The sequence below is a fragment of the Salvelinus sp. IW2-2015 genome, linkage group LG12, assembly GCF_002910315.2.
Source record: "Salvelinus sp. IW2-2015 linkage group LG12, ASM291031v2, whole genome shotgun sequence".
Taxonomy (NCBI): domain Eukaryota; kingdom Metazoa; phylum Chordata; class Actinopteri; order Salmoniformes; family Salmonidae; genus Salvelinus; species Salvelinus sp. IW2-2015.
This window is the reverse complement of record NC_036852.1, coordinates 6,927,064-6,952,105: the sequence shown is the minus strand read 5'-3', so window position 1 is coordinate 6,952,105 and position 25,042 is coordinate 6,927,064. Positions and strand designations below refer to the sequence as shown.

Genomic DNA, 25,042 nt, shown 5'->3' with positions numbered 1-25,042 from the left:
TCACTGCGGGACTTTGTGAGGAAGAGRCGGAACTATAGTTTGCACAAAATTGTTTCCCCCGGGCAGCATATCACAGAGACGCACATTTTGTTGTCAAAAGACTTTCCACGTTGTTAGCTAGCTCGAGCATGAATGTGGCTTCAGAGACAGATTGTATCTTTATTTAACTCAGTAACTAAAAGGCAGTATGGTTGGAAAGATAAAGCGGGTCCGCGAAAAGCTTCATCAGGCTGCGGTTAAACTTGACAGTCCACCGTTCGGTGGCGCAAGATCCACAGATTTAGAAAAGGCACCGATTCCAAGTGGTTCATTCATCTTCGATGTAAACAAAACAAACAATGCACAGTTGCACATAAAGAAGGATGAAAACGCGAAGGTATTTTATCAACACATMATTTAACGTTCGCTTGCCAACTGCGTCTCTTCTAGATGGTTTAGCTAACGTTGTAGCTAAAATTTGTTAGAACAGTTAACGTTAGCTAGCTAACAGTTAGCTATTTCACTAGCTAGCTAGTTGTCAGCTAGCTAGGGTCATAATGTATACATGTTCATGGGATCAACCTAGCTGACTATAGAGAAATTACTTTGAAGTGTTTTTTCCCGCTCCAATATATTTATGTTGGGTGTCAATGTGGATGTTCTCTTCCAACAGACCCCACTGAGTTCCTTTCCAAGTGGAATCTTTGCTGGAACACAAATCAGCCCTGAAGCCCTCGTGCAAACTCTGAAGTTTGAAGAACCATCCAATGACACTGTTACACCTGCGCAGAAAGGTAAAGACACTTTGATTATCAACCAAATGTTTAGCTACTTAATCAGTGGAAATCTGCACGAGASTACTTGTCTGTGTGTCTCAATAACGAATCATATTCTACCTTCAAGTACATGCATTTCATTTTCGTGACGTTTTAGCTCCCCCAAACGTCCTGGAGACATTGTTTATTTCCAGCAACATCAACCAGGCACATAGTATTTTTCTGAACACAATATGTTATTCTCTCCTACCACAAGAGGGCAGAAAATACAAAGGAATCACTCGACAACAATTGACTTGTGATGTGACGATGACAACAGCTCAGTCTATGCAGTATATTGGTTAGCATTGGTATAAAATTTGTAATGAAGAAAAGTAAGTAGGATGGTAACCTATAGATAAGAAACGATGCACCCGCCAACCTCTTCCCTCTTGAGACCTAGGCTCTTTTGAATAAGCTTAAGCCCAATGTAAGTCAGTCAGAGCAGCTACTCCAGCTGCAGTGGCAGAGCTGCAGCAAGAAGCCCGTCTTCCTTGTTAGACAACAGAGGACTGGTTCTATTTATAGCCTCTCTGCAGCATAAATAGTTCATGCATGAAATCAAGGTTCTGTTCAGTTGCCTAGCTCCCCTGCATCAGTGTTCCTCCCTGACTAGATGAGTCGTGGCACCACTGGCGCATAGAGGAGGCTGGTGCTGCAGGGTGTAGTTCTCTTGGTAGGGTACCTCGCTGCAGCCCGGTGGGAAAGCATCAGGTGTTCCTGTCCCTTGTGTATTACAGTGTAGCAGTGATGATGTTGATACACAGCGTGTATTAGTCTGCCCTGACTCTTTGTTAGAAAGACTGTTAGAGAGCTGTATTGAGTGTCACTTTTACTGTTTGGCTTTCTCATCAAGGTTGTTCCAATGTCTTGTTGTCTCTTGCTTGTTTAGACTTTTGTCTGTAGTGCATGGTGGGAGGGGTGCCAGGTCCCTGGCTGGCTCGCTCGATCTCTGGAGATGGTGTCTGGCTGTTCCCTGTAGCTAGTGAGCAAGGATTTAAATGGCTTCAGTTTCTGCATTCTGCTGTTTCTTTCCTCTTCTCTCTCTCGTCCTCGCTTGCAGACGCACACACACTGCTAACGAGTACTCCGTCTTCAGCCTGTTCTTGCGTCAAAACTAACAGGGTGTTTTAATACGTTGGATGTGTGTGATCTAATAACGACGGGTATATTTAGCTGTGTCTATTGATTAGGCTAACTAATTAAAGCAAGTGCTTTCCTGGCTGCTGACAAATTTATGAAATGAAAAAAAGGACAGGGCAATGAGATGCAGTATTCCATTTGTTGCCATGGTGAAATGCTTGTCAGTGTGCTCTTGTTTTCCCAAAACAGTGTCTGTAGACAATTATATTGACCTCTTTGTGAAATGGTAAGTAGGTTATGGAAAGCAAAATCTAATTTGACAGTACGTTCGTGGGAAAATAAAATTGACGCGATATAAGTAAGGGTTTAATAACAATTCTGTTTTTAAATCCCGTCCACGGAAATGGTATGAATTGGATTTTTACCATCTCGTCTAAGCAGACAGACATTGCGAACTGTGGGCTCTTCTAGCTGTGGAAGCTGCTGTGATTAAAGCACTGCCTCCTTCTACACATTAACAATGAGGGAACGGAAGGGAGCCGGCATTATAGAGATCAATTATTTTAGCCTACAGCTTATCATTTCAGCTGAACGCTGTCACGTTGTCGTGTTAATAGGGGTATTTCACCTGAATTATTCCAAATTCACTTTCACTGACTCTACTACATTAATATTACATTTCTTTTTGGTTCGTCTTCGCGAGCACCCCGTCCTTGGCGGTGTCTGTCTCTGCCCACGGGGATTAAAGCCTTCTGGTTTCTGTTCAGGCATCTATACAGCTAGCCACTCTACTATGCTGTTAATTATAAAATACTCTGTTCTCTCTGCCAGAGCAGAAAGAAGCAAGCGAATGCTGTGAGTGTGTCATGTCTTTTCATCCGTTGCCTCTTGTAGGCCCCCCTGGGTGCTTGTATCCGAGCAGATATCAACTCTTATCTTCCACTTTTAATTCGATTGATTTAATTAGTGTTATTATGCACACTTACTGTTGGTGCTTGGCATATTCATTGGCAGCAAATGCACACTTTGTGTGTGCATGTTTGTGCATGCCTTTTGCCTCGTTAAATAAAAAAATAAAAATTCCCCATCCTCCTGACTGAATATCAGTCTCTGCAGTTGATTTTCTATTAGGCCTATTCAAGTGCCTTAGTTCATAGTCTTCACCAGGGCTCTACGCTGACTTTTTTTTAACAAGGAGCCCGTGTGCACCTACGTTAAACAATTTAGGAGCGCAATTAAAAATATTGAAGGCAACATGCTGTTTTCTTTGTAGTAATGGTGCAAGCATGGATCTGCACTCGGTGTATTGTCCAAGGCTGCGGTACAGTGAAGTAATCATTGCAACAATTTTCTGAGATGTTTTTTCTTCTAGTCACACTGATGCTCTTAAATAAAAATTCCAGGTCGCACGGCAAAATATTTAAGATCATATGCGAGTGAAACGGTCGCGCTGTCGAGCCCTGTTCACTTCCACGTGTTCCGTGCTACATTAGTCTTGACCAGAAAACTCTGTTTCGAAGAGCAGAACTCCTTGCTGCCGTACCACGGCGTGATGTTAGAAGTGATGACTGCGGCAGTTGATCATTCAGTGACCACCTCTGTTTTGACAAAGAGCCCTCTTTGCACTTAATAGGGGATATCAGTATCTGAGCCGGGACCCGGTGAAACCACCTCTTTATCTTGTTGTCAGCTCCCCAAAGGCACTACCCCTCCTCTCCTCCACCTAACAGAGAGCTGCCTGTCAATTATGCCAGAGAAAAGGGGGAAAGCGGAGATGCTGAGCGGGGGCAAACCCAAGCAGGAAAGGAAATATGGAATTCTCCCAATCACTCATAATAAAGCCTAATCAAGTTTCACGTTTTTGTCACGTGCACTAGTACAGTGAAATGCCTTTCTTGCGATCTAATCGGTGCTATCTATTTCACTGTGTACTGAGAACCCAATCCTCTCTGGGGGTACAGGAAGGACCAGGGAGGTGGTAAGTAAGGCTCTCTTCCCCACCACAAACGGTCCCAGGTCGGGTTGGGTTTCACCCATCAGCAGTCCAGGACCAGGGCTGTCAGGGACGGGGATGCAGCAGGAGTAGAGATGCCTATCTGGCCCCTGTACCTCTGCTGCTACAGCAGGACAACACATTTGTTTTCGACACTGCGGTGGCAGATTAAAGATTGGACCCGGCAGGAAGGAACTGGCCTGGGATGAAAGTTGGTGTGTGTGTTGCTGCTGGAAGAGCTGTATCTGAGCATGGGCTGAGGATGCACGTAGAAATTAAAAGAGAAAGATGAAAATTATTTTGCTTGGTTTGATAGTTAATTTTACGCCACCATGTTTTGGCTTGAGATAAACTCTGTGATATTGAAGCAGTTTCCGATATAAGGTGAGAGATTTTCGGCGAGGATTTACTAGTTGCAGTGGTATACCCCGTGGGTTAAGAATGACCCTGATTTGTGATGTGGGGGCTGGGTCTTGTCCTGACTCGTCAATCGCCATGGCAGCAACAGCAGTGTGGGTGGCTGGGAATTGGTGAGGTCATCCTGTCGGCCAGAAGGGAGTCAGTAACTTCAGTAGATCTAGGTTGTGGTTAGGTGTGGCCCAGTTGGTAGAGTATGGCACTTGGACCGCCAATTATCGTTGGTTCCATTCCCGCTGGGGCCTCCCATATGGAACATATATGCAAACCTGACTGTAAGTCGCGGGATAAAAGCATCTGCTAAATGGCATATATACAGTATATGAGGTTAGTTGGTTAGTCAGTGTCACAYTTTGTCTTCCGTAGTAGTGATGGGGGGGGGGGATTGATACAGTTACACATCGCATGTGTATATTATTTTGGATGATATTGTATCGATACTTTGACTCGAATGGACCAATTTATGAAAACTATTTTGCTAGGTAGAGTTACCCACATGAAAAAATACTATAGTTTAGTATGGTRTAAATACTGTAGTATTACTACATTTATATATTATTGTAATCACTAGTGTTTTTTGGTCTTCGGTCCCCAAAACACTACAGTGAATACTGTAGTATTTACTATAGTGTTTTTGTTTTATCTTTGACGTAGCCACCACTTCTTTCTCCTTGGCGAAACCTACTAGACAAATACTAAACGAGCACATTTTTCAGAACCTATAAGTAGGTAGGACTGGAGTCTGAATGGATAGTTCAGAGCTTCTGCTCTTCTATAGCCTGTAGGGAACACAACACATGGTCTATACTTGGCATGTAGGTTTCTCACTCATGGTGGCACACACTGGGGAGGGGAGTAGGTGGGGTATATGCAAAGTTAATACTGCATTTGTATTACTATAGTTAAGAAAGTGTTGTTTTCGTGRAAATTACTGTAGTATTTACTACAGTTKTTTTTGTGGATAATACTGTAGTAGTTACTATAGTATACTACACAATTCTATAGTAAGCATTACAGATTTGACGGATACTACAAGTGTATAGTATACTACAAAATTATATAGTAAGTACTACACATGATCAAGCGATACTACAGTGTGGAATATAGGGCGGCAGGCCCAGTAACTGGAATGTTGCTGGTTCGAATTCCCGAGCCGACTAGGTGAAAAATATGCCGGTGTGCCCTTGAGCAAGGCACTTAACCCTAATTGCTCCTKTAAGTCACTCTGGATAAGAGATTTAGTATGAAACGGCCTTTTAGAAGTGCTTTGGTGTGCTTGTCAATGCACRAGTCCCTTTTCCCCCACTCCTATTGATTTAAGCAATTTCATACGAAAGTTTCATACGAAACYTTTACTAATACGAAACTTTTACTACGCGTGAAGTTTCAAATTCATCCTCGATTTACTAAATGTGTTGTGTGTCATGTATTTATTTATTTTTTTTTTATTTTTTTTACACACAAGAACATTAGATTAATAAAATATTCAATCAGTCTAATGAATAAAAGGGAAAGGGGGATACCTAGTTAGTTGTACAACRGAATGCCTTCAACTGAAATGTGTCTTCTGCATTTAACCCAACCCCTCTGACTCAGAGAGGTGCGGGGGGCTGCCTTAATCGACATCCACGTCTTGAAGGGATGACGACGATGCGCTCTTTGCGAGRGGGAATCTAATTTGATTGGTCCTCAACTCACGGCTCGAACACTTCATTCAGGGTAAGTGGAGTTAGCCTTACCCACAGCCGGTTAGTTCTGAAGGATTCGTTGCCATAGAAATGTACCTGGCTTAAAGGGGACCCACTTTCTTGTATCTGGTTAGGCTATCCCGAGTTGAACTCGAGTTGACCAGAGTTAGCTCTCTAACTCCTCAATCTAGATTCGTAGTACACAACTCCGATCTCTTTGTGAACTAGTTGCTGCTCTTATCTAAGGAKGAGCTCTGGTCGGGATCCTTCACTATTTGCTTCCCGGTTAAAGAAGCAATGRGAGCTGAGTACAATATCTGTTGCCTGCCAGGCCCAATGGTTTTATCCATATTGCTCATCAACCGTGCCGCGGTCATTAAAATGACTGGATTCTATTTGTTGGCTGACTGTTGTTTAACCTTTCAACCTTGTGGCTGGGGCAGCAGGAGGGCAGCAGGAGGACAGCAGGACAGAGTTGAAAGCAGGCCAATGCAGCAGCACACTCGCCCACCATGAGCACTTTTCACCATGTTAGCTAGAGCATGACTCAGATATGGAGGACATTACCTCAATGTAGAYGATTTGTCAAAGTGAATCATTCACCTGGGCATAATTTCAATGTTGAATACTATTGTGAAATGTATTATCGGGACAGTCCATACCAGTGTGGAAGTACGCTGAAACCACAATTCAAATGTTTCCCGGGGGGTTTCAATGAAAAAAAAAAATGGTGATCTGATTTTGCTTTACTTTCTAAATTGACTGGAAATGATGTTGACCGCAGCCCCGGTCCATACCATAATGTCTGTTTGCGTAAAGAGAGAAGCTGTAGGATGTTTTTAATAGCAGTGGATGGGCGAGGAGGTGGCAGGGGAATGATAAACAAACACTATGAGTTCCCTCATGTGTGACTGACTCCCACTGTCCCACACTGACAGTTTCATTGCCGCAGAATGACATTAGCTACCACCACACAACCCGGACATCCCTGCCAGCTCCCCCTGCCAACCGCGCTGCCCACTCCTCTCCTTTTAGTTTTTCCCTTCCTGCTATCATTAGTGGAGAGTCATTCCCCAGCAAATGTAGGCTGAAGAATTGATTTGCCTTTACAGCGTGGGCACTGTATTGTATTATCATAACATGATTGGAAATAGTTCTTTCCTGCCTTTCCTGCTCACTTTTCTTGATAAGTCAAATCCATTTCTAACACATTACAGTGCCTATTCAAATGCATTCTACAAGGCAGCTGGATTCAGAGATGGACAGGCACAGTACAGATGATTCATAGTACTTAGGTGGGTTCATATGTCCTATTTCACACATGTAAAAGTGTGTGTTATGTGTGAATTGGACATAATTATATATTTTTTTTGTATAACCGAACTCCCCCTGAGACACCCTCTGAGAGTGGGGTCATAGCCAGTAACGTAGTAGCTACACTCAACCCAGTACAGTGATTAGGACCCCAAGGCCAATTCCAGCACACACGCACATTTCCATGTGTTTTTAATGTCTGTCTGTTGTACTAAATGTCTGTTTTCGAAATGCAACGTGAGGACTGTGTTTTCAAAGCTTACATTTCAACTGGAAGTACCTTAAAGCTAGAATCCTTAATTGCTACTTCCATTTTTGGACTTAATATAATTAATGACATACCCGTTGAAGAATATAACTTATGCATGCCCCGTGAGCTTAGTTCAAGTATCATACCCCAAAATATAAGCTTGTTTACTCCAATGTTTGTAAAGAATGTAAATGTAAACAAACACTGGATTGCCTGAAAGCATGGTTAAAACAAACCAATAAAAATGATCATGGATGGCCAGGCCTTGCATCCCTAGCTCTGTCTGTGAATTTGAGAGTGGTTGCATTTCTCCAGGCCCAWCCCTCAGCGTTTTACAAAAATAGAGGCGGGGTGCAACCCATGTCACTGCCTCGTACCACCTGTCTGTAGGCTATATCCAACATTTAACAGAAGCTCATCTGTGTCTTTAAATGAGATGCTATTGATCGGGGAGGTGAAGGGAGTGGTGTCCCATTAAACAACATCTCTAGGCTCTAGGCTCTGCACAATGCTGTAACCTCAAGCTGCCATTCAATGATTGGAAGTTTCTAATTGAACACTAATGATAGATACTACAGCTACAATGTCATGGTAATGATGATGATGTAATTCATCTGAAAAGGTCTAGATGAATAGACCTAGTTATTGGTCCATCATCGTGGTTATTGTCAGTTGGCAGACTAAAACAACATCTATCAAACTAAACAGATCGCCTTGTTCAGTTTGACAGGAATAACATATTATCGCTGAATAGGCAACGATAAAAGTGCTGTAGGAACCTCTTAAAATTAGATCCCAGGTAACAATGTAGCCTTTTCAGAGAAAATACATTGTGGCACTGTGTGTTGACATAAGGAAGATGAGAGTAAGAAAGGTCCCTACTAGAGATGCTGCGGCGTGTAGCATTTGGGTCCCATTGAGTTMCACTTTACCGTTCTCTCAGACATGTCAGTCAAGGACTGCGGCATTGCTAATTACAAAGCCAATTCCATCAGTAGGCTCTACTAGCTATATACAGTTGAAGTCGGAAGTTTACATACACCTTAGCCAAATACATTCGAACTCAGTTTTTCACAATTACTGATATTTAATCCTAGTAAAAATTCCCTGTYTTAGGTCAGTTAGGATCACCACTTTATTTTAAGAATGTGAAATTTCAGCATAATAGTAGAGACAATTTTTTTCATCTTTTATTTCTTTCATCACATTCCCAGTGCGTTTACATTTACATTACATTTAAGTCATTTAGCAGACGCTCTTATCCAGAGCGACTTACAAATTGGAAAGTTCATACATATTCATCCTGGTCCCCCCGKGGGGAATGAACCCACAACCCTGGCGTTGCAAGCGCCATGCTCTACCAACTGAGCCACACGGGACCAGTTTACATTAGAAGTTTACATACACTCATTAGTATTTGGTAGCATTGCATTTCAATTGTTTAACTTGGGTCAAACGTTTCGGGTAGCCTTCCACAAGCTTCTCACAATAAGTTGGGTGACTTTTGGCCCATTCCTCCTGACAGAGCTGGTGTAACTGAATCAGGTTTGTAGGCATCCTTGCTCGCACACGCTTTTTCAGTTCTGCCCACAAATTTTTTATAGGATTGAGGTCAGCGCTTTGTGATGGCCACTCCTATACCTTGATTTTGTTGTCCTTAAGCCATTGTGCCGCAACTTTGGAAGTATGCTTGGGTCATTGTCCATTTGGAAGACCCATTTGTGACCAAGCTTTAACTTCCTGACTGATGTCTTGAGATGTTGCTTCAATATATCCACATAATTTTCCATCCTCATGATGCCATCTATTTTGTGAAGTGCACCAGTCCCTCCTGCAYCCCCACAACATGATGCTGCCACCCCTGTGCTTCACGGTTGGGATGGTGTTCTTTGGCTTGCAAGCGTCCCCCTTTTTCCTCCAAACATAATGATGGTCATTATGGCCAAACAGTTCTATTTTTGTTTCATCAGACCAGAGGACATTTCTCCAAAAAGTACGATCTTTGTCCCCATTGTGCAGTTGCAAACCGTAGTCTGGCTTTTTTGTGGCGGTTTTGGAGCAGTGGCTTCTTCCTTGCTGAGCGRCCTTTCAGGTTATGTCGATATAGGACTCGTTTTACTGTGGCTATAGATACTTTGGTACYTGTTTCCTCCAGCATCTTCACAAGGTCCTTTGCTGTTGTTCTGGGATTGATTTGCACTTTTCGCACCAAAGTACGTTCATCTCTAGGGGACAGAACGCGCCTCCTTCCTGAGTGCTATGACGGCTGCTTGGTCCCATGGTGTTTATATTTGCGTACTATTGTTTGTACAGATGAACGTGGTGCCTTCAGGCATTTGTAAATTGCTTTCAAGGATGAACCAGACTTGTGGAGGTGTACCATTTTTTTCTGAGGTCTTGGCTGATTTCTTTTGATTTTCCCATGATGTCAAGCAAAGAGGCACTGMGTTTGAAGGTAGGCCTTGAAATACATCCACAGGTACACCTCCAATTGACTCAAATGATGTCAATTAGCCTATCAGAAGCTTCTAAAGCCATGACATCATTGTCTGGAATTTTCCAAGCTGTTTAAAGGCACAGTCAACTTAGTGTATGTAAAGTTCTGACCCACTTGAATTATGATGCAGTGAATTATAGGTGAAATAATCTGTAAACAATTGTTGGAAAAATGACTTGTGTCTTGCACAAAGTAGATGTTCTATTCAACTTGGCAAAACTATATTTTGATAACACGAAATTTGTGGAATGGTTGAAAAATTAGTTTTAATGACTCTAACCTAAGTTTATGTAAACTTCCGACTTCAACTGTATAGGGCCAGGCTGCAACACGGACACTTCATTTTCCCAAAGTCATGGAGCAGCGCATCGATCCTGTTTCTCTCTATTTTGTCAAAAGAGCGTGAAATCACAGGGATGGATAAACATTTTATTTTTAAACACACCACAAAATACTGTCACCTGCCCTGTCAGATATCAAGGTCATGTTTTGTGTTCAAAACAATTCAACCGTTGTACTTCCGTTTAAATGAGTGATTTGCTTTTCTTTACCATCTCATCTCATTTTCTCTCTCTAAAATGTGTCCGTTTTCCACGAGACACTCCGGTGATCTGGTAGACGGTGACAATATGCATACTGCCCAGCATCTGTTGTTGTCATTGCGCTACAGGAAGCAACTGTCTGTGCGATAACCTCTGCTCTTATCGCCCAGTGTCAGTGATAGCGCTTTCTTTGTCAGGAAGGGCAGAGATGGGACCAAATGGTCACACACACACACCACAAACACAGACACACACACACCACTGGGGCAACCCTATGCACAGGGGGACGCAACGTGGTTGTCCCAATTACTGAAAACATTCCATCCCAGGACAGGATGTTTTTCTAAAGAGAGAGAATTAGATAGATATAGTAGGTAGTGTATTCTGTTCTCAACTCCTTCCCTCCGACGGTATCTCTCCCCATTCTCCATGCCCTTTGAACCGGGAAAGACGAGCCACATGTCCTTATCGAGCCGTATCTTCTTCTGAGGCGCTCACAACAATACTGTGATTACTTTCTCCCTTTGGGCTTCGAGTTTTTCAGCCGTGGTTTGTTTTAATGACATGTTACAGGCTTTTCTTTTTCCTGTCAAATCAAGCTCTCGCTGGGAAATTTCCATTTTTATACCCCAAACTCAAATCTGTTATTATAATTCTATTCAACTGTGAATTATTTATTTGGCAATGGGAACATTTTTACTGGTTCCATTTATCTTGTGGAAAAAGATCTGGCACGTTTCAATTTCCAAAGCATTTTAAAAAGTCGCCTCTCTTCCTTTATCGTTGATGAATTGCTTTGAATGTTGGTGAATTGATTTGCTTTGAACGTTGGTGAATTGATTTGCTTTGAACGTTATTTTCTATTGTTGATGATGACCTCTTCACATACCCACGAGGGTACCTATGTTCTCTCTACTGAATGTGTGAAGTACCAGTGTAACATTGTGGATGCTCACTCACTCCGTCTCTGTTCACAGCCCCTGAGGAGAAGAAGAAGCAGCAGACGAAGAAAGAGAAGATGAAGGAGAGGCGAGACAGGTGGCTAAACAGTGAGTATTATCATAACGTTACATACATCTGACTCGTACTCTTTCTATGAGGGAGACCCTCCTATTTCACTGGTCTGTTAGGCACCCTCACAGAGAGGCACCCTCGCAGAGAGTTACACAGAATCGGGAACTTTATTGGCAGGAACAWATGTGACTAATGTGGTTCTGTACAAAGAGAGATGATGAATGAATATACTGTATATAATAGACATATCATGATAGTGAATGGCTCAGCAGATACAAAAGCAATACTAATATGGGCCGATTTAGTGGTACTCACTTCTGCCCACACACCATCACACATGTCCACTTGAAGAGAGACTGAGTAGGCTCTGAGCAGGCAAGAGGACTGTGTCCGGTTCCCCAGCAACCACCAGACCCTAGCAACCAGTGGCCTGGTCACAAAGGTCAATAGGAGATTGGGGAGCCAGTTCATGACCCTCTGATCTCTCTCTGGCACTGTTTGGGCCTAGGTGGAGTGCACTTCATTAAGTGATTAGACTCACAGGCAGGGGACTCCGTAACAAATCAAATGTTATTTGTCACACGCTTAGTCTACACCCGTTGTTTACAAACAGTCCTTCCCAACAATGCAAAATAGAAATAGCATAAGAAATTGAAATAAAATAACACAAGGAAAAAATACACAATGAGTAACAATAACTTRGCTATATACACAGGGTACCAGTACAGRGTCAATGTGCAGGGGTACGAGGTCATTGAGGTAGATATGTACATATAGGTAGGGATAAAGTGACTAGGTAACAGGATAGATAATAAACAGCAACAGTAGCTTATGTGATGAGTCAAACGAGGTTAGTGCAAAAAGGGTCAATGCAGATAGTCCGGGTAGCTATTGGTTAACTATTTAACTAACTATTTAGCCGTCTTATAGCTTGGGGGGGTAGACTCTGTTCAGGGTCCTTTTTGGTTCCACACATGGTGCATCGGATCCGCTTGCCGTGGAGAACCAGTCTATGACTCGGGTGGCTGGAGTCTGATAATTTCAACGTTCACGTTTTTACCTTTCGACACTCCTTAATGCTGACATTGGGGCTCTCTCCCAAAAGTTTGAATTTATAAAATGTAGGATTTTTCCTTTTGTGTTCAAAAATCGAATGTTTGAAAGGCAAGATAAAGAGATACCTTCAGGACATAACAGCATTAGGTTGGTGCGATGAGGAGCTCCATCCCCACTGATCTCTGCTGAGGTTTCTGGGACGCGCCAGCCCGCGACAGAGCTAGCTGTGTCTACATAATTACAACCCCTTTTTAACGCTACAGTCTGGCAAATCAGCAGCCCTCTGAAATGACCATTGAACAGATTCCCAGATCCCAGATTGAGCTTTTAACACCACCACCTGCTTTTCTAGAATTGTGATCACTTAGTAACCCAATCTGCTGATCCAATCAATTCTCTGTGTAACACAAGATGTCTCCTCTGTGCATATCATTAGACTCCAATGGTTCTTTTGACTCTGTCGGAAATTAGAGACAGGCTGTGAGCCTCAGACCTCTGCAGTTTTCGGGAAATTAACAAGGAGAAAGAAAAAAGAAGAGAAAAAATCGGATAATTGCTTTTCTGTCGTAGACCAACTGTATTCCAGGAAGAGGCGGGGCTGTCTGCATCTGCAGCGTGGGGGTCCTCTGGATCTGTAATGATGAGGATGTGCAAAATATGTGTTGACGAATAAGGGTTATTATTCCGACTGTATATTCCACAGAGGGGATTTAATGCCCCATGTGTTCCTTCATTTAGCCTAAATAAGAGACAGAGGTGGCAATTCAATCAAACTCGCATTGCACGAGTATCGAGCTACAGTTCTACACAATCTGGAAATAGCCTGAGGATTAGCCTAAATGACATGAGCGGTGAATAATTTTCCCGCTGACATTTTAATACCTCCAACACGGCCTGTCTATGATCTGGTCGTATCCACCAAAGTCAGAATTTCTACTTGAAGCCATAAAGTTTAATGCACCTCCATTTTCACCTGTTCACGAACTGTACCGATGACATCTGGTTTGAATATTCCTCCCTGGCTCTGATCACAGTATTTGTTCAAGTCTGTGGTGATGTAGGGTTTAGTGTTTTGCCGCTGACGTGGTCACAGTCGATTACATGGGCAAGTCGGCACATAAGAAACCATATGGCTCATAGTCATCATAACTCATGGCTGAAATGGATGGGATCAACACCACTCTATGATGAAAGCCAAAAGGCCCAAACCACAATGCCTTTAACCAAATGTTTTACATCTCAAGAGAAAGAGATTCTCCTCATACACTATATAGTGTATACAAAAGTATGTGGACACCCCTTCAAATTAGTGGATTCGGCTATTTCGGCCAAACCTGTTGCTGACCGGTGTATAAAATCGAGCACACAGCCATGCAATCTCCATAGACAAATATTGTCAGTAGAATGGCCTTACTGAAGAGCTCAGTGACTTTCAACTTGGCACCGTCATAGGATGCCACCTTTCCAACAAGTCAGTTCATCAAATTTCTGCTCTGCTAGAACTGCCCCGGTCAACTGTAAATGCTGTTCTTGTGAAGTGGAAGCAACAAGTTCCAAACTGCCGCTAGAAGCAACGTTCGCACAATAACTTTTCATCGGGAGGTTCATGAACTGGGTTTCCATCCGAGCAGCTGTATACAAGCCTAAGATCACCATGTGCAATGCCAAGCATCGGCTGGAGTGGTGTAGCGCTCGCTACCATTGGACTCTGGAGCAGTAGAAACGCGTTCTCTTGAGTGATGAATCATGCTTCACCATCTGCCAGTCCGACGGATGAATCTAGGTTTGGCGGATGCCAGGAGAACGCGAACTCTGACTRCGAGCCAGGCCTAATTGTCCAACCTCAGTGCCCGACCTCTCTAATGCCCTTGTGATAAATGGTCCCCACAGCAATGTTCCAACATCTAGTGGAAGGCCTTCCCAGAAGAGTGGAGGCTGTTTATAGCAGCAATGAGGTACCAACCCCATATAATGCCCATGATTTTGGAATGAGATGTTCGACGAGTAGGTGTCCACATACTTTTGCTCATATAGTGTATAAATGTCACTCTACAAAGGGTTATAGGTAATCTTGGTAAGGCTACTGATTGTTGTGGAGGCACATCTTTGACATACAGTAAGTCTCTGCTGCTTGTGCCATGATGGAAACATTGTAACCTTCCTGAACCATCAAACAAGAAAAGCATCAATACAGGATTAAGATTGAATCCTACTACACCGGCTCTGATGCTCGTCAGATGTGGCAGTACTTGAAAACTATTATGGACAACAAAGGGAAACCCAGGCGCAAGCTGCCCAGTGACGCGAGCCTACCAGACGAGCTAAATGCCTTTTTATGCTCACTTCGAGACAAGCAACACTGAAGCATGCATGAGAGCACCAGCTGTTCTGGATGACGCTCTCGGTAGCCGATGTGAGCAAGACCTTTAAACAGGTCAATATTCAGATGGATTACCAGGACGTGTACTCAAAGCATGCGGGGACTAACTGGCATGTGTCTTCACTGACATTTTCAACCTCTTCCTGACTGAGTCTGTAATACCGACGTGTTTCAAGCAGACCATCATAGTCCCTGTGCCCAGGGAAGCGAAGGTAACATGCCGAAATGATTGCCGCCCCGTAGCACTCACGTCGGTAGCCATGAAGTGCTTTGAAAGGCTGGTCATGGCTCCCATCAACAGCATCCTCCCAGACACCCTAGACCCACTCAAATTCGAAGACCGCCCCAACAGATCCACAGATGACGATGAAACAGGCTATAGGGAGGAGGTCAGAGAACTAGCAGTGTGGTGCCAGGACAACAACCTCTCCCTCAATGTGAGCAAGACAAAGGAGCTGATTGTGGACTGCAGGAAAAAGTGGTCCGAACTGGCCCCCATTAACATCAACGGGGCTGTAGTGGAGCGGGTCGAGAGTTTCAAGTTCCTTGGTGTCCACATCACCAATGAACTAGCATGGTCCAAACACACCAAGACAGTCGTGAAGAGGGCACGACAAAACCGTTTCCCCCGCAGGAGACTGAAAAGATTTGGCATGGGTCCCCAAATCCTCAAAATGTTCTACAGCTGCACCATCGAGAGCATCCTGACCAGCTGCATCACCGCCTGTAATGGCATCTGACCGACCATAAGGCACTACAGAGGGTAGTGAGTACGGCACAGTACATGACTGGGGCCAAGCTTCCTGCCATCCAGGACCTATATAATAGGCGGTGTCAGAGGAAAGACCATAAAATTTTGACTTGGGTGACTCCAGTCACCCAAGTCAAAGACTGTTTTCTCTGCTACCACACGGCAAGCGGCACCAGAGCGCCAAGTCTAGGACCAAAAGGCTCCTCAATAGCTTCTACCCCCAAGCCGTAAGACTGCTGAACTCAAATGGCCACCAAACTATTACATTGACCCCCCCCTTATTTGTTTTGTACACTGCTGCTACTCACTGTTCATTATCTATGCATAGTCACTTCACCCCTGCCTACATGTACAAATTACATTGTAATTTAAATGCTTTTTTTGTGTGATATTTAGAGATCAGCTCCATCAAGCTGGCCAAGGAGCAACAAGTGGCCCAGGCTAAGAGGGCGGCCATGCCCGTTGTGGGTGACATGAGGCCGCTGGCAGACGCCCTGCCAGAACTCTGCCAGCTCATCCCCTCCACCACCAAGACCTCCAGAAAGGCCTCCAGAAAGAACAGTGTGTAAGTACACATCCCTGKGGAACACCCCAACAATGCTATGATTTCACACCATCCTCTTTCTCCTCACACCCACTGACTGTTCTTACAGCTGTTGGTTTGTCTCGCAGGCCTTGTTTCATCCACCACGTCATGTCATAGGTTACATTTTCATCTCCTCACACTGTCCAACCCTTTGTCTGCCTTTGTCAAGTTGAGTTTATCCAAGTGAATTTCAATCCTCTGTTTTAGGTCTTTCTTAGCATTTTTGTCACAGGAATACATGAGCTCATAATGTCCCAGTGTTTGGTTGGTCTCAGGGGCACCTGGTAGCAGGGGCCAGCCCAGCAGCAGTGCYTCAGGACGCTGTCACTGGGTTTAATGAGCCATGTTACAGGACAGACCTGGATGGACATTCCCATATTTTCCACACAGTACATTATGACRGAACCAGACTGCCACAGCACACCCCAGCTCCCCTACCTCTACAGTATGGCCTTCAGCACAGAATTAGCCAGGCGTTAGTAAGTCGTTTTGAGGTGTAGAGGACGGATGTGGCAGGGTTGCAAGATAATAAGGGAGCAATTGACTTCCGTTTAAAACAGAGGAAGAAGGAAGAGAACTGGGGTGTATTCATTAGTCGGATTCCATTGCAAAACTTTTGGTCTTTCGCAAAACGTTTTGCGACAGAAACCTTTCTATTAGACAAATGCAGGTAGGTCYCTCCCCGTTTCATTCCCTTTGGTTCCTAGAGTAAATGGTAAACACACCAAACGTTTTGCAATGGAATTCGMCTAATGAATACACCTATGGTGAGATTATGCCGTAAAATGCACTATATAAGAGGGGAAGAAATCGCCTCGAACGGCAATCCTGCAAGTGAATGAAGTCTGATCTAGTTCTGAGGACATTTCAATTGTGCATTATACCATTCCTCTTTGGTTTCTGGATGCTTCCAGGGTTATTTATTGCAGTCAAATTCAGCTCGGGAAAGCCTCAGTGGAGCTTGTTTATTGTGATGGGCAGTTTTTCAACCAGTCATAAATGTCTGTATGACTTAATGCCTTGGAGCCAATGCCTTGCGTTTGTTTTTTAATGTGCTGCAGTTCTCTTTCTCTCGCTCGCTCTTTTTTCTTTCGCTCTCTCGCTCCTGTCTGTTTCTATCTGTGTCCCTCTCTCTCTCTTCAGCTTAAAGATAAAGTAAACCAAGATGGCGAGCTCAGCGGAGCACACACAGGCCTACCTCCTAATTGTAACTATCAGACTCAAAAAAGCAATGCACCATATAGGTTGTATAAAAGGGCCCTTTAGACTGTTCCAATACATGCAATTAGCCTTGTGGCTCTTACAAAGCCTTCCATCAGAGTCCATGGAGACATGGTTGCTAGGCAGTGGCGAGGTTAGCTCACTTCTCACAAGTTAATTCTTCCAGGAGTCCGGAGTAGCAGGCACTATAGAGAAGATCGAGGACAGGTCTTGGAGAAAAGTTATTTGTTGATGAAAGGCAGTCTTTTGATGAAGACCAGGAGATGGATGTTGCGTATTGCTTTTGTACCAGTTTTTGATGTGCCTGTTGYATATTCATACAAGGAAATCATGTAAAGCCTAATACTGGTCTGTCAGGCTGACTTATGGATGTATTTGAAGTGTGAAACGGGGATCCTAACATAAGCCAAAGGCCAGAGATGTCAGCAATGACTCTAAKTGTGTGTGAAGTGTGAACAAGACAGGCTTATTACCACCAGCTGTGTGACACTGGAATTCCTCCCTGACTGAAGTTAGAATTCTCCAGAGAGTAGATCAAACAGGATCAGGCAGATCGTGTTAAAGGAATGGAACGTTTGTCAGATACATTTTCCTTCAATTCCACCTTTATCAAAATCCTAAAACGTCTTCGTTATCTTTTTGATGTTTGTTTTTTTATGGAATAAGGGGAACTGTACCTGAACYTTCACCCCCAGAGGAAGGTTGTTCTTCTTGACACTGACAGACACCTCTAGAAGAAGATGAGGGTTGTGTGGTTCCGTATAGAACTCAACCATTGCAAGAGTGCAGACGGCGCCTATATTACATGCTGGCCTACCTATGACAACTTAGACCCKCTTGCCGTGTATGTGGTAGGTAGAATGTTTGTTAGGAAAAAGATGTGTGTGCAGTGGGGTCTGAAATTATTGACACCCTTGATAAAGATGAGCAAAAATGACTGTATAAAATAAATAATTCGATGTATTCATTTTTTTATACGAATACAATTGCTCAGAGAAAGAGATTTTGTTTAACAAGTAAGGTGTCTCCCGAGTGGAGCAGCGGTCTAAGGCACACATCGCATTGCTTGAGGTGTCATTACAGACTCTGGTTCGATCCCAGGCTGTGTCACAACCAGCCGTGACCGGGAGTCCCATAGGGTGGCGCACAATTGACCCAGCGTCATCCGGGTTGGGGAATGGTTTGGCCGGGGGGGGGGGCTTTACTTGGCTCGTCACGCTCTAGCGAATCTTTGGAGGGCCGGGCGCCTGCAGGCTGACTTTGGTCGTCAGTTGAATGGTGTTTCCTCCAACACATTGGTGCAGCTGGTTTTCCGGGTTAAGCGGGCAGGTGTTGAGTGCTGTTTGGCGGTTCATGTTTCAGAGGACGCATGTCTCGACATTCGCCCCTCCCGAGTCCGTTTTGGAGTTGCAGTGATAAGACAAGATCGTAATTGAAATTGGGGTAAAAATAAATAAATAAAACATTTCTCCAGAAGGTAGGGGTCAAAATGATTGACACTCTTTTTTCAATACCCCACCTTGCGAGGATAATGGCACTGAGCCTTTTTCTAAAATCTTTTATGAGTTGGAGAACACATTGGGAGGGATCTTAGACCATTCCTCCATGCAGAATCCTTCCAGATCCTTGATATTATAACGTATGCGCTGGGAGTCGGGAAGCAAGTTCAGGGAGTGAATATATTTAATGAATAAACGAAACACGAACAACGCACAGACATGAAACAATGACACATGGGGAAGGAACCAAAGGGAGTGACGTGTATAAAATGCAAAAAAATGAACGTCCCTTTTTCAGGACCCAGTCTTTCATAGATAATTTGTAAAAATCCAAATCACTTCACAGATCTTCATTGTAAAGGATTTAAATACCGTTTCCCATGCATGTTCAGTGAACCATAAACAATTAATGAACATGCACCTGTGGAACGGTCGTTAAGACACTAACAGCTTACAGACGGTAGGCAATTAAGGTCACAGTTATGAAAACTTAGGACACTAAAGAGGCCTTTCTACTGAGTCTGAAAAACACCAAAAGAAAGATGCCCAGGGTGTCTGCTCATCTGCGTGAACGTGCCTTAGGCATGCTGCAAGGAGGCATGAGGACTGCAGATGTGGCCAGGGCAATAAATTGCAATGTCCGTACAGTGAGACGCCTAAGACAGCCGATCGTTCTCGCAGTGGCAGACCACGTGTAACAACACATGCACAGGATCGGTACATCTGAACATCACACCTGCGGGACAGGTACAGGATGGCAACAACAACTGCCCGAGTTACACCAGGAACGCACAATCCCTCCATCAGTGCTCAGACTGTCTGCAATAGGCTGATAGAGGCTGGACTGAGGGCTTGTAGGCCTGTTGTAAGGCAGGTCCTCACCAGACATCACCGGCAACAACGTAGCCTATGTGCACAAACCCACTGTAGCTGGACCAGACAGGACTGGCAAAAAGTGCTCTTTGACGAGTCGCGGTTTTGTCTCACCGGGGACGATGGTCGGATTCGCGTTTATCGCCGAAGGAATGAGCGTTACACCGAGGCCTGTACTCTGGAGCAGGATCGATTTGGAGGTGGAGGGTCCGTCATGGTCTGGGGCGGTGTGTCACAGCATCATCGGTCGCATCATCGGACTGAGCTTGTTGTCATTGCAGGCAATCTCAACGCAGTGCATTACAGGGAAGACATCCTCCTCCCTCATGTGGTACCCTTCCTGCTCATCCTGACATGACCCTCCAGCATGACAATGCCAMCAGCCATACTGCTCGKTCTGTGCTTGATTTCCTGCAAGACAGGAATGTCGGTGTTCTGCTATGGAAAGCGAAGAGACCGGATCTTAACCCCATTGAGCACGTCTGGGACCTGTTGGATCGGAGGGTGAGGACTAGGGTCATTCCCCCCCAGAAATGTCAGGGAACTTGCAGGTGCCTTGGTGGAAGAGTGGGGTAACATCTCACAGCAGGAACTGGCAAATCTGGTGCAGTCCATGAGGAGGAGATGCACTGCAGTACTTAATGCAGCTGGTGGCCACACCAGATACTGACTTACTTTTGAATTTGACCCCCCTTTGGTCAGAGACACATTATTCAATTTCTGTTAGTCACATGTCTGTGGAACTAGTTCAGTTTATGTCTCAGTTGTTGAATCTTGTTATGTTTACACATGTTAGGTTTGCTGAAAATAAACGCAGTTGACAGTGAGAGGATATTTATTTTTTTGCTGAGTTTATAGGGCAGGTATTCAAGGAGGTGATGGATACCCGGTGAGTATTGACACACAGGTGCGTATAACGATGGTGACAGGTGTGCGCCTTAACGAGCAGCCTGGTGTCCTAGAGACCAGAGAGGGAGCACACGTGACAGATATCCTTTGTTTGCGCTTATGGACTGCCCTCTTCAATTCAAACCACAAGATTTCAGTGGGTGTCAAGTCTGGAGACTGAGATGGCCTTTGCAAAATGTTGATTTTGTGGCCAATTAATAATTTCTTTGTGGATTTTGACGTATGCTTGGTTATTGTCTTGCTGGAATATCCACTTGCGGCCAATTTTCATGCTCCTGGCAGAGGCAACCAGGTATTTGGTAAAAAATGTCCTGGTACTAGGTAAAGGGCATGATGCCGTTGAGCTTAACAAGTGCCCCAGGACCAGTGGAAGCAAAATAGCCCCATAACATCAAAGATCCACCACCATATATTACAGTAGGTATGGGGTTCTTTTCTGCTCATGCGTTCTCATTTCGAAGCCAAACCTACCACGGGTGTGTGTGGCCCAAGAGCTATATTTTCATGTCATCCAGCAAATGTAAACACCTAGAGGTTGCTAAATGGCATTGGCACCTGGATTGGAACCGGTGATTTGGTCAGATGACATGACAATCAAGCTCTTTGGCCACGCACACTAGGGGTGGGTTTTGAAATGAGAACGCATGAGCAGAAAAGAATCCCATACCTACTGTAAAATATGCTGGTGGATCTTTGATGTTATGGGCTATTTTCTTCCACTGGTTCTGGGGTATTACTCGTTAAACCAAATCTATTTCTCTGTGCAATTGACCCCCACTGAGTTTTTTGGGGGTTTAAATTGGTCCGCAGGCCTACAAAAGGGGTACGGCCCATGTGCCGTCAGTTGCCAAAGCCTTCAGGCATTATTGACTAACTAGCTATTCAGCCAACACAATCTCTCTTCAGTTGCCAAAGATATCAAGTTCTCTGTTGTGTTCCATCTGTGTTATTATGGGAAGAGTTGATATTTACGATGATAATATTTGATTAATTCCCGAGTTGAACTCTTGTAGCTGTCCTGTCCTGGATGGACCTTTTAGACTAGACTGTGTGTTTACTGTAGCTCCACAAGGCTGTTTTCACCTTTGGCCTTTGGCTTCCCCACTGCCTCCAACCTAGCTGCAGTTCCCATGACCTCWCTGCTGAAAAACACATTTATTTGGATTGAAATGGTTTTAATTCGCAAGCAAGTCCGTGTCTACCCTTTTCACTCTTGTCTGTCAAACTTGTCACAACTCGCAAGAGCATATGTTTTGTCCCGTCATGCCCTTGTTATATCTTTGCTGATGCGTTTGGGTGAACTCCACATCCATTTTGCCATAGAAAACAAGGTTTTTCTGTACATCACAACTTGGCATGGTCAATTGTTGGACAAGGCCAGAATGGATCGTTGGTGGATCAGCTCAGTTGGCCGGCCTCCATCTCTGTCTGTTATTAGTAAATTAAGTACTTGTCTGTCTGGCCCCGGTCCTAAATAACTAAACACATACAGGAAAGTCCTAACTATGGCACTGCCTGGAACGATCGCACATGGATAGCACATTGTGGTCCTAACGACCTTTTTTTGTGTTACCTGTTTCTTGTTTGTAACCATAATCATTCCATATGAAATCGATCACTTTTTGACCATCTTTGTCACTTTGTCTCTCCCTCTCAGCCCAGTGAAGAAGAAGCCAGAACCAACAGACTTCAGTCTGATGAAGCCAGCACAAAAACGCAAACTCCTGTAAGACCTCACATTAACCTGTACCCGACCCTGGCCAAACCACCACTGATGATCACATGTCCAACTTATTATTCTCCATGAGAAAATGACATGGAGCTTCAATGTAAATGTTATCCTGCTTATTATCAGAGCAACCAAGATAATAAACTGCCCATCTGCTATTTACTTTTACCGTTATTACGTCTCTTTATTTTATATTTTATTATTACCATACAACCTACCTATTTTGTTTTGATCTCAGGGAGAGTGAGACCAGTCGGTTTAGTGAAGCCGTGAAGAACCTGGCACACAGCAAGACTAACCCTCTGGCAGCTATTGGTGAGCATCTGAGGAAGAGACTGAAGCAGGAAGAGGAGCAGGGGCCTAGCTAACGTGTTCGACTGGAGACGCCATTTGGTTCTGCAGAGACAGGGGTCGTGTTTGAGATCGACTACGCTGCAGTCGGCAACTGCAAGACTGACTGACTGATCTAGAAATAACCTTGCATCCTAAATAACTACTTATTATTATTTGTAGATCAGTCATAAATTGATGCTTTCGAACACGGCCATGACACAAGAAAGCCCCTGCCTTTATTTAAGGGTGATGCCTGCATCCCTGTTCCCTGTGCCCAAACCTGCCAAAATCGATGAGCTCTTTTGATTTGAAGTGGTTTTGGTCATTGTGCACTATACCTGTAAAACATCAGAGGGCAGGTTGTCTGAGTAACGGCTAAGTTTACGACACCTAATTAGATCATGCCCCCAGTTTTAGAGAAGTTGAAAATGAATAGTTAMCGTTTGTGGATGAGGAAAAACAAACTGATGTTGTAAATGTTAAGAATCGATCTGTCATCAACACGTCTCCTTTCAATTTGTGTACAGTATCTCTTCCACATTTCTTTTAAGCAATATTAAAAATGCAATACAGTACATTCAAACTTGCCTTCCATTTTGTATAACACTATGTATGTATCACGTCTTTGTGATATTGAWGAATATGAATTTAGATCAGCTTGTGATGGATATGGAACATGGAAGGTTCCAGTTTGGAAGTCGTGTTCCGAATATATTATATTCAAACTGCGATCTGTAATCCTGAGGCCCAGAACAGCAGCATATCCATGGAAACCAACCGGTCATATCAATGAGCRTAAGTAGCAACGGCGGTGTGCTACGCAGGTCCAGAAATAGAAAGGAAACATCTTCAGCCTAGAACTGATGATAAACATGGATGTAGATGGACACTTCAGACTGTTAAGAGCCACAGAGGTTATGGACCTCTATTCCCCATTGCGCTACTTTAGRCCCAGAACAAGAATAGTGCATTATAGCAAACAGGACGCTATTTGGTGTGCAGTCAGAGGGTCCAAGAAAAAGGGAATGGAGAAGGATATCAGAGATGGGGATTGGGCTAGTTGGGGGGGGGCTAGAGGTTCATTGTCATTCAGGCACCAATCTGATTACATTTGAGAGAAGAAATAGCCAWTTCATAGAAGGTATGTTTATTGCTGGCACAGGCCATTACCACTCGTTAGTAATGCATGATATGATTGGAGGAATTTCTGTAGACCATAGTGCTGGGTGAGTCCTAATCAGAGTTGTGTAGCCGATACGTGCTTAGTACTCTGCATGTAACAGGGACATTCTGTCCTTCATATCAACACAGGATGAAGACTGATAGCCAGTGAACCTACAGTAGATTGATCCTGTGGTCCTCTGTAGCTCAGTTGGTAGAGCATGGCACTTGCAATGCCAGGAAAGTGGGTTTGATTCCCGAGACCACCGGTATCTAAAATGTATGCATTCATGACTCTTAAGTCTCTTTGGATAAAATYGTCTGCTAAATAACATSTATTATTATATTTTGTTGAATCATGTCGGCCTTTGTGGCGTTCAATGGCGCGTTATTGCATTACACRGGCTTATGGCAGTTTTATAGTGCAAATACCAGTCCGCCATTACCCCCTGGTTYCAGGCTAACGTTTTAATCATTACAGTACAGGCAATTGCACTGCCATTCAGGACCACCTATCCATCTTGCTTTAATTTTAAATATTTGGGAACGGGCATGACTTTGTAACAAGAAGCAAAGCAGTTCAGTTCCCGTTGCCTATTTCAAAATGATACATGGGATTTTTGTCCTGTATATGTCAGTAGGATTACACTAGTCTCTTGTAAAAGAGGTTCTGGGTGTGAGGTCAGGGTTACTCGGACTGCCTTGTGAGTGATTGCTCTAGTCTCCTGTCCAGTATAGRAGCTTTAAATGAGCAGAGCTTCCACTGGTATTCTGGGTAGCAGGGTGTCGCATTGTGCTGTTGTTACTGTGAGGGCCAGTGGGACAGCACGGTGTGTGATATGTTTTTAAACCAAACTGCAAATAATGATCCATTGCTCTCCACTCTACATAAGCGATGTGTTGCCTTGTCTATTCATTTTCATGAACACATATCCTTGGATGGTCTGTCGAT

At 44.0% G+C, this 25,042-nt stretch overlaps 1 protein-coding gene across 1 annotated transcript; it reads left to right on the top strand.

Annotated features, from left to right (window-relative positions):
• Nucleotides 1-60: 60 nt before the first annotated feature.
• LOC111970958 (ribosome biogenesis protein SLX9 homolog) lies at nucleotides 61-23,506 on the top strand. The gene is made up of 6 exons (XM_023997742.1): nucleotides 61-376; nucleotides 653-773; nucleotides 11,556-11,627; nucleotides 16,176-16,344; nucleotides 22,525-22,593; nucleotides 22,835-23,506. Exons 1-6 carry the CDS (start codon nucleotides 188-190, stop codon nucleotides 22,962-22,964), a joined length of 750 nt encoding a protein of 249 aa, XP_023853510.1. The 5' UTR covers nucleotides 61-187; the 3' UTR covers nucleotides 22,965-23,506.
• Nucleotides 23,507-25,042: the final 1,536 nt, after the last annotated feature.

Bases quoted from the DNA above. Each gene is read 5' to 3' on its own strand.
- LOC111970958 (XM_023997742.1), top strand. From the start codon at position 188: ATGGTTGGAAAGATAAAGCGGGTCCGCGAAAAGCTTCATCAGGCTGCG. The intron at 377-652 runs GTATTTTATCAA...CTCTTCCAACAG, and splicing joins AGAAGGATGAAAACGCGAAG to ACCCCACTGAGTTCCTTTCC. The intron at 16,345-22,524 runs GTAAGTACACAT...TCTCCCTCTCAG, and splicing joins GCCTCCAGAAAGAACAGTGT to CCCAGTGAAGAAGAAGCCAG.